The sequence below is a fragment of the Cajanus cajan genome, chromosome 5 (genome assembly GCF_000230855.2).
Source record: "Cajanus cajan strain Asha chromosome 5, NIPB_CcT2T_4, whole genome shotgun sequence".
Lineage (NCBI taxonomy): Eukaryota > Viridiplantae > Streptophyta > Magnoliopsida > Fabales > Fabaceae > Cajanus > Cajanus cajan.
Window position 1 is genome coordinate 27,245,474 of NC_138521.1, and position 10,810 is coordinate 27,256,283.

General features: G+C 38.0%; 1 protein-coding gene across 1 annotated transcript; it reads right to left on the reverse strand.

Moving 5' to 3' along the window:
• Nucleotides 1-368: 368 nt before the first annotated feature.
• On the reverse strand, nucleotides 369-5,163 carry MSRA5 (Peptide methionine sulfoxide reductase family protein). The gene is made up of 4 exons (XM_020384650.3): nucleotides 4,663-5,163; nucleotides 2,984-3,096; nucleotides 2,741-2,885; nucleotides 369-882 (listed from the first exon to the last, which is right to left on the reverse strand). The coding sequence occupies exons 1-4, from the start codon at nucleotides 4,948-4,950 to the stop codon at nucleotides 685-687; spliced, it is 744 nt and encodes a 247-aa protein (XP_020240239.2). The 5' UTR covers nucleotides 4,951-5,163; the 3' UTR covers nucleotides 369-684.
• Between the last annotated feature and the right edge of the window lie 5,647 nt (nucleotides 5,164-10,810).

Sequence of the window (10,810 nt, forward strand, 5' to 3'; positions counted from 1 at the left end):
TTCTCTTTTTATTTAATTTTTCTTAATTTGTATAAAACAATTTAAAACCACACTTATTATACCTAAAGTACCAAGATAACTACATAGAGAAAAACCACCTATTACAATCTCAGTCCAAATAAAAATAAATAAAAGAAAAACGTAACTAATCGTGAGAAAAAGTTGTACTACAAGTCAAAACTGTATCAATCTTGGAAAGATTTATTATATTAGAGATTATATATTTGCAAATTACTTGCAAAATAAATATGGGATGAATTTATGATGATAGAATCTCTAAAAATATGATGGTTCTAAGAGAGGCGCGAGAAATAATCTAAGTGCTTATTAAAATATCGAAAGATTATAATTTCTAACACGCAGGGACGTAATTGGTTCATCTTCCACTCGATGAAACGTAAGCTGGAATTACTAGTTTCTCTGTTGTCCTCATAAATAAAAAGGAAAATGTAAGAGAACAAAAGTACAAAGGGTTTTTTTCTCGAAGGATGAGGGAGACTCAAGAGTAAAGACTAGGATTACAAGTACAATAATTACAACACAGTGGTGTAATCGGCGAGCACCACGTGCTTGCCTCTCTTTCTTATATTTCAAGCCCTGCAACTGGTACAAGCTATTGAACCAAACCTATTAAGTACTGAATCGAAGCAAGTTAGTTAAAGAATGAACTTCCCACGATCCCAACTACAAATCCCTCAAAATGGGCCAACCCTTTTTAATAATGTCATTGATCTTGGCATCAAAATGCTTTTGGATATTTGGAGGGCAAAGCTCTGCCACATATCCATTCAATTTCGTTGCCAGGCTAGACCTCTCAAGCTCCTCTTCAGGCAGGTTCCCAATTAACTGAAGAAGGATGGTATTTTGCTTGAGTTCAAATTTCTGCATATTTAGAACAAAACAGGCAATATGAGTTACTGAATTTATTTAATTTAATGGGACGGAACCTTGAGAGACAACTTTTAAGTTTTCATCTGCTACAGAAAATTGTACATAGTAAAACACTATAATAGAAGCAACAAACACAGATTCAGTGTGTATTTGGATATTTGTTTTATCTATATTCCTTTTACGTTTGTGCATTGGAATGCATAAAATTTCCATTCAACGCCAATCAAACGGGTATCCAACAACATCACTCAATTTCCAACAATTTTTGCCCAGAATAACAAATCAACAACTCTAATAACTAATGCAATGCTTGCAGCTTGCGTGTTATTTTTCAAGGATGTAGAATGTATCGATTGAAGGCAGCTCAAAGTAGAATTTAACCCTCATGCTAGATGTCCTCTAAGAAAAATGAGTATTTGCAGACCTAAAAGGGGCTAATAGGAAATAGCCCCCAACCATTGATATGCACGAGACAACCAGGTGGTTTTAGTCCTCTGAAAATGAAAATTCAGAATTATGAAATCTACCTACAACTGCCTCCGGTACCAAGAATCAGGAACAGTAAGCAATTACATCTTTATGATGCACATATGAGCCAAAATTGGTGATGTTACTGATGTATTCATATTGTAATATGTATCTGTATGCAGTGTTGACACTCATAAAACTGTTCCATCCATATGTTTGGCTTATCCCCATATTTTTTTGTGTGGATACCTAGACTGTTACTCAAAAGTCCAACAAACAAATTGAATTTTCATTCTCAGCAATTACTTCAAAGCAAATTTGCACTTTTGCAATCTTTCCCTCATCAAGATCATCACACAGAATAGCAGATTTTCATCCTCACCATGTACGAAACACATTAGATTTTGGTTCGAGTGAGTGATTACCAATGGACCAATTTTATTTTACCTGGTTTACAAATACTAATATAATATATTTTTATTTAATACAAATTATCCTACCTATATCTTAATTTTAAAAAATAAAACATTGTATTTATCCCCACATCCATGCAACATAGCAGAAAATGCTTTTCTTAGAAACATTGACAAAGCACCGGACTACCAGCCGAAACCAATTATTTGGAAGGTTAATTCTAGGAAATATAGGATTTGGTTTCAATAATTACTGCAGCTTTAATAGTAATGAGGAAGATATTTCTGAGTGTGGTGTAATTCTTAATCAAATTAGACAGATTATGAGATCTTTTCTTTCTATTATTATTCAATATAGAAGAAGTGAAAGTAATTTGGTAACCTATTCCTTAGTTAGAAATTCTATTTTATTTGATTCTGAGAATATTCATAATGAAATTCCTCATAGTGTTCGGAATATTATTTTAATATAATGAATTTGATTCTATTGGTGTCCAAAAAAAAATGAATGTTAGGACTTAGTTTTAATAATCACTGCAGTTTTACTAACTGCCATGTGACAGTTTCTGCAGGGAACCATTATGTATTTTCATTTGTATTGGTGTGGTAATTGGGGGAACTATTAGGTCATGTGTTAGGAAGCTTTCTGGACAGAGAATAACTCCATGCTAGGACTTATAGTTTTAATAGTCATGGTAATTTTACCAAGTGCGATATGATAGTTTCTAAAGATAACAATTACCGATTTTCATTTGTATTGGTGTGGTAATCTTGGGGAGACCCTAAGCCTAAGGGCATGTCTTTGGTAGCTTTCTGGACAGAGAATCTCTGTGGGAGTTATCGAACTCAGGGAAAGCAAGAAATTGCTGTAATATACGTGATCTGGTGAGATTTAATCGTATTTCCATCTATTTCATATTTGAGTTCTATGAAACATCAATTGTAAATAAACATTTTGGAAACAGAACCTGGTGCTCTGGCTCAGCAGGGTAAAATGTTCCAAGTTGTAGAATTTGAGTAGTCACAATGCTTGTTCTTGACCTGGTTTGTTCCTGTTCTTTGCTGACAGCAGCCATTCTGGATTCTTCAGTTCCATTAACAAAAATAATAGATCTGCCAGAATATAAGGAGAGTTCAGTACTTAGCACGCAGCATGAGACTGGATATAGAGGAAGATAATAAGAAATCCGGGTTGGCATCAATACTCCTACCTATACTGATTACCCACATCAGGACCTTGGCCATACACTTGCCTAGGATCATGACTTGACCAGAAGACATCCAGGAGTTGCCTATAACTAATCAGCTGAGGATCATATTCAACCTGCATTGTAATAACAAGCCTTGATGGAAAATTCAATAAAATCAACTAACTCCAACTCATCATATTAATAAATTGATGCAGTTATATCTGGATATTAACATGTAGCAGGGATTGATGAATTTAGTTTGTTCATGGAATAAAAGAAAGTTACACCATCTTTAAAATGTTATGAAAAAATAATAAATATATAGTTTACATGAATCCAGAATCAAGACAACCACTTTATTGTGAAGCGTATTACAAAGTTATCTTTACCAGACATGTAAATAAACAAAAGCTGAACAACAATTCATATTAAACACATATCACAGTCCTTGCCATCCAGAGTTTAAATAGCCAACTGTTTTGAATTCCTCCAAAAACTTGACTATTTAATGTTTTATAAAAGCATAGGGATCTATCCATATCAAACAAAGCAAAGGAAGACACTAGTCTGGCCATGGACTTTGGAGTTTGGAGATTTCAAAAAAGTATGATATTTCTCTCAAGCATTGGTTTAGCACACAATGGGCATCCTTTATGCAACATTACATGGAATTTCTTTGCGAACAGAAAACCTTGTTGAGCACTTATTGGACTTGGATTCTTTAAATGTTTTTAGCTAACATTTCGACATTTTACTGTTCAATACGACAACCTAAGAACATGAAACATATTGAAATACACCTAGGACAAAAAATAAAAATAGAATAACTGCTTACCAGTCCTAATAACCGGAAATAATCATGACAAAACTTACATACAATACTATAAGTACTATTAGTATTGTTCTCCAATCAGAATTGATATTTTATTTCGACAATATACATTGACATTTAATGAAATCCTTCATCACACATTTTACCATCGTGAAACTCCAATTCAGATCGGAGAACACCAACGAAACCTATGGTCCTACACGTAAGTTTTATCCAAATAATTATGAGACAGCAGGGTGTTTGAAATAAGAGTTAACCATCCATACACTATCGATGTAAAGTTTTTTTTACTGCCAACTAATCATATCTTTTAAATTATTTTATTTTATTTTTATTTGATTAAATAAACAAATAGCATGGCACTATTAAAAGATATGATTGTTTGTCAGTGTAAAAAAATTTTATACTGGCAGTACATAGGTGATTAATTGAAATAAATCAACAAGCTCCAAAATCAAAAGATTCAAAACTACACCAAAATAATGATTTGATTATTCTAGCTACTAAGATTTTACTTTCCCGGTCTTAAAGAAGGACATAAAATACAGCCAGGTAGGTGGCTAACAAACACATCAATGTCTAAACAAAAAGAATTTGCACCGATAACTCATCAAACGAAAGTAAGAAACTTAGAAAATGCAGGTAAGATTGTAACAATCAGAAAACACCACTATTCAATTTGTTGATGGACAAATCTCATTCACCTATAATCCACAAAGTCATTTCAAACCTCCACCTCAGTTACTCAAACCTAGTCCATGCTCCACTAACTAGAAAACAGATTCAAGAAACCCTCCAAAGTAAAGCTATAACCAACAATTAAAACAGGAACAAGTAGAGAGTTTGTTGCATGTATGAGATTGAGAACCTTAACGGACTCGGCGTGGTCACCCAAGCTTCGGTATTCGGGGTTGGGCTTGGATCCGCCGGCGTAGCCTACGGTGGTGCGAGTGACGCCGGGCAAGCAGCCGAAGACGGCTTCGGATCTCCAGAAGCTTCCGAGGGCGAAGACGGCAACGCGCAGGCGGAGTGGGTCGGGCGGGTCGAGGGAGGATTGGGCGACCCGATCCGGGAACCTGATGCAGAGAGCGTTGTGGAAGAGGATGAGCAAGAGTAGTGAGACAAGGTGATGATGCTTCCTATTCGGAACTCCCATTTTGCCACTCGCCCAAGCGCTGCGTTTCGCCTCTGCTCAAATACCAGGGCGTGGGAACGACTTCAGTTTCGCTTGTCGTTTTTGGGAGGTGTACGTGGAGAGTGTGAATGCGAATGCGAATGCGAATGGCCCCAACGCGGCACCCTCCTCCTTTATGTCGTTTTAATCGCCGTTCTGATTTCCCTATATGATACGACACAAATGCATTAGAGGAGGTCGACGTTTCAAGGAAGCGAAGAGGACAAATTTTCAGTTATTTAAAAATTATTAATTATTAGCCTGTTTATGTTATATAAATTATAAATTTTAACTCCAAGGGTGTGGTTCAGCGGTAGGGGTTGATCCACGCTTAAGTAAGGTCAGGAGTTCGAATCTTGTCTTGTATGCAGCCGCGTTAAATCTTGGGGCCAGCTATCCCACCCTAAGGTGCCGAGGAGATACTTCAGGCACGAACCAAAAATAAATAAATAAATTATAAATTTCATTAATGTGTGAAATAACATTTATTTATTATTATTATTAAATGAATAAAATTTAAATATATTAATTTATTAATTTATTAATATTAATGATATTATTGATAAATTAATAAATATACATTAATATACTCGTAAAGAAATATATATTATATATGATTAAATGATTTTTTAATAGTTATACACAGTTATAATATTAGGAATTTGTGTCTAGTTATTTAAAGAGGATATAATATTTTTTTAATTTTTAAAGAGTATAATAATCCACTAAAAAGTAAACATTAAAAGTAGTTACATATCTTCAATATTTGCTTTATAATATATTAGAGGTCAAGGCATTTTATGTCTCTAATAATTATATACAAATAAAATATTAAAAAATTGTGTGTAATTATTTAAAAAGATATAAGAATTTTTTTTTACATTCGAGAGATATAATGCTTTACTAAAAAAATGAAGATCAAAAGTAATTACATATATATTTCTTTTATAATAGGTATAGATATAAATAAATGATGTTCAATTTTAACTTTTATTAAAGTTATATATATTTTAACTTTTATTTATATATTTAAAGAAAATTATTTTTAAAAGTAAAGATATGTTATTTTTTTTTCATTTTTAATCTTATTTTCTCTATCATCTCGCTTGTATATGTTTTGCTATGATAGAATTACTTCCAATTTGCTCCATATTTCGATTCTGAAAGCTCACTTGGATGTCCTTAACTTTCTCATATAGTAGTTCTTTTCTATGAAATATCTCTCACGTATATATATATATATATAGAGGAGGGTTTAAACGACATTGGTGTAACTTTTACTAAGTGTTACACCACTCAATAACTTTATATTAAACGTGAATTTTGAAAATCTAACCGTTAGATTGAAAGTTCATATCTCTTAGATCATATATGTCAAATTTTGTTAAAATTGAACAACAACTTGAAGGTAATCAAAGTGTTCATATTTTAGTATATTTTAAAATGTATATATTACGTCAATTTTGTTTTATAAGAATGCAGTATCAAATCATCTTAGATTAATATAAAATTTGACATATATGATCTAAGAGATATGAACTTTCAATCTAACGGTTGGATTTTCCAAATTTACGTTTAATATAAAGTTATTGAGCGGTATAACACTTAGTAAAAGTTACACCAGTGTCGTTTGAACCCTCCTCATATATATATATATATATATATATATATATATATATATATATACCTTCTCATCGTATTCATTACATCATTATTAAAAGTATGTAAAAAAATTATCAAAAGTAATTTATATCCTTACCAAAACTTTCATTCAAAACTCTTATCCCTTATTAAAAAAAAAATACTTGCCCTTTTAATAAGTTATTATATTTTTTTAGAAGAAAAATTATTATATTAATAAACATATAGTGAACTTTCTTAATTTATTTCTGTACCTGTCAAAAGGATACACCGGTAATCTTCTTGTAGTCTAAAGGCCGAACGAGTACTCCGATCGAATATTCCGGTAAGCCGGGGGTGGAGATACTTGCAGAAGTCACTCCGACGCTCAAGTCAGAATAAGCACAAATATCGATGACAATTAATGAACAGTGACGTTACCTTTTGACGTGAGCTATTTATACTGACATCCATGGGCCCAGGTGTCCTTGGGCCCCGTGACGACTATCGCATTAGGTAATACGTCCTTAATCAGCTTATGGATATGATTATCTCTTAACTCTTGATTAGGGATAATCTTACACTCCTGATTGAGGATCTGGGTTATTATAGTGGCCGATGTCTGATCGGCCACCCGGCTCGGCCATCTGGGTGTCGATTAGGTATCGGCAACCTGATTCGGCCATTCAAGTGCCGATTGGGTGTCGGCTAACTGGTGACCGAGTGGCCCTACTAGTACACTTGCCCCCTAGCCTTGGGGAAGGTATAGCTTCTTCAAGGGTAAAGAGATGGAGTTATGTCGAATGGGGAGTTGAAGGGTTAAGCAATCTCTACCGTTGAGTCTTGAAGATCAGACGGTTATACTTTTTCAAATATTTGAAGTTTCCCGCCTATTTCCCTAGCTATATATAGGGATGAGTGGTAGGGCCTCTCCTACACATCGCTCTCAGCCGAATCACATTCTCCGAACGAGTTCGAAGAGCTAACCGTGCGCTCCGAGTGACCGTTTCAAGCTTTGATTTTTGGTAAGTTTTGTTCTTATGGCTACTTCTTCTGAGAGCTCTTCGACCAATGAGACTCGGTCGTCATCATCCGAGGGGTCTTCATCCAGGGGTTCGGGGCATGCATGCGTGGAGATACCACTGAATGAAGATAGGCGGTCCAGCGATAGTGGGAGTACATCCGAAGAGACTTCGACCAGTGGGAGCCAAGAGACGCCGATTAAAGCGAAACGTGTCTCGAATCGGCAAAGATACGGGCCATCCGAAGTGCCGGAGTATGAATGGGTGAATGGCGAGGTAACCTCATACTATTCTCGCTACCGAGATACTTCAATGATTACAAATTTGTTGGAGTACACTAAGTGTTTGAACTTCGATGTTAAAGAGGAGCCGTATCCGATTGGGATTCGGGCTTCTTTTCCAATCACGACATGGTATGCTTGGACAAACAGGCCGACAGGATGGCGTCCTTCTATATGTACGATTGCCTGTTACGAGATTTGAAGGTTAAGCTGCCATTCAACGAGTTTACGATGGGGGTACTTAGGGTTTTGAACGTAGCGCCGACCCAACTTCACCCAAATAGTTGGGCTCAACTTCAAGGCTTCAAGCACTTGTGCCGATGTGTGAACATTAGGCCTTCACCATTACTTTTTCTCTATTTCTACTCTTCGCGGCCTTCGGATTTAGCCAAATGGGTATCTCTTAACCGAGTGGGGACTCGGCAGCTTCTGGATAGTTTTACCTCATCATATAAAAATTTTAAGGCTGGATTTTTTCGAGTAACCATTCGTCCGAATGGGCGTCGTTTCTTCTTCGGGAATGATGAGAGGAGTTTATTTCCTTTGTACTAGACGCGTGCCCCTCGGCCATATGATGAGGTGTCGGACGAGCTTCTCACCGCCGAAGAGCTACGAGATGTACAATTTTTGCTTCAATTGCCTCGGCGCTTGCCGACGAGGTCACTAATTAATGTAGTCGAATCACCCGGATGGGAGAACGACTTGATAGGTACGTGATTTGTCCCGTTTTTGCCTTAAGCTAAATGCATATTGATGTTCACTTGAATGTTTTTTTGTAGGAATCATGGTGGTGGCTGGCACTAATCAATTCAACATTCGGAACTTACTAGCTGGCCAAATGCAGCAGGCCAAAACTTCGGGGGCTGTAGGTAGCTCGTCAATTGCCCAAACTCCTCGACCGGAGCAGGATAACCGAAGCCCTCATTCTCCGACCCGTAAGCAAAAGAAGGGGAAGAAAGGGAAGGGAGTTGCTCAAGAAGGTCACAAGAGGAAGAGTGCCGAAGAGAGGCCTGAGAAAAGTAAGAAATCAAAATAGACCGTGGCTTCTCCGGGTGGAACTATAATTTGTGTGCCTCCTGCTTTGATGTCAAGGAACTTCTGGGGCGAGGGTGCTTCGGCCGACTCTCTGATTCGGCCTGACAATATTTCAGAGGAAACCCGAGAGTTTTTGGGGCAATTGGATGTGGCCTCAAAATGGAAATACTATTGTGAGGTACAGTCTCGGTCCCTGGTGCTTGCGCATCAACTTGCCATGGGTCCGGTCAGCGAGTTGACGCAACTGAGACAAAGGCTTGGGGATGCCGAAAAGACAACGGCCGAGGCCATGGCAACGGCCGATGAAGCCCTTGCCAAGACTCGCCAACTTGCTGTCGAACTGGACGTGCAGAGGCGCAACAACGATACTCTTCGGCTGGACCTTCAAAAGGCAACCAACGAAGAGCAGCGCCGAGCAGAGGAGGCCAAGGCCGAGTTGGAACGATTAAAAGAGGAGGCGCAAGATCGCATCGTCGCCCAGCATGAAGCCGGCTTTCGGCATGCTCTTCGTCAGGCTAGGTACTTCGGTCGCTTTCGGGAAGGTTTTGAGTTTGACATGACTAAAGACTTTTACCAGGGGTCTTTCATGTCTTTCCAAGATATGCCCGAGGGAGCCATCCCCGATAGCGATGAGCCGACTGACTACCCCGAAGATGAAGACACCCACGATGTTTCGGGTGATGAGGTTGAGAATGAGCAAGAGGAGCCGAACCAAGACCAAGAGGACGAGCCTGAGACACAAGAGGATACCCCGAGCCACCCCGACGAGTGATCATTGACTTTGTCTGTAACGGCCGATAGAGCCCTCATTGTATCTCAGGTCGATAGAACCTGCCCTTTTTTGGTCAATGAAAAAGACAATGTGTTTGCGTACCGGAACGATGTTGTATGTCTTTAACTTAAAAAAATTTAAGCAAAAACTTTAGGTGAATTGAATATTCCATACTGCGTGTTAAGCCAAAACCGAAGAAGGTCTTTTGAGATAGTTACCTTCATGGGGACAACACCGATTGGACTCACTTGGAAGCGCGTACTTTTGGCTCAATACCGAATGAGTGTATTCGGATTTGCTTCCTCGCTGAGCGAAGACCGAGTGGGGAAAGGTACTTTTTCCGAACCTATGCCGAATGGACTCATTCGGAAGAGCTGACTTGTGGCTCTAAGTCGAATGAGCTTATTCGGACTTGGTCTCTTTTGATCCAAAACCGAATTAGATTGCTCGTACTTGCTTCCTCGTTGAGCAAAGATCGAGTGGGGAAAGGTACTTTTTCCGCACCTATGCCGAATGGACTCATTCGGAAGAGCTGACTTGTGGCTCTAAGTCGAATGAGCTTATTCGGACTTGGTCTCTTTTGATCAAAAACCGAATTAGATTGCTCGTACTTGCTTCCTTGTTGAGCCACGACCGAGTGGGGCAAGGTACTTTTTCCAAACCTATGCCGAATGAACTCATTTAGAAGAGCTTACTTGTGGCTCTAAGCCGAATGAGCTTATTCGGACTTGACTACTTTTAGAGCCTGTTTGCATGATTTTAAAGGCACGTCCTTGGCCGAGTGGGGTCACTCGGGAGGGAAGCCTGTTTGTACGATTTCGAAGGCACGTCCTTGGCCGAGTGGGGTCACTCGGGAGGGAAGCCTGTTTGTACGATTCCGAAGGCACGTCCTTGGCCGAGTGGGGTCACTCGGGAAGGAAGCCTATTTGTAACAACTTGAATGAAGATAATACACAGACTGAGTTGAAATGTGTTTCATTAATATGATGTTCCTCGTTAAAAACCTTGTCGGCCAAAACCCCTTTTCACTTTTTTATAAGGGGAGAAAAGACCAATCAAGGAAAAGAGTGCACTCTGCATACATTGATTGATAATCTTTACAAGAAATTTGG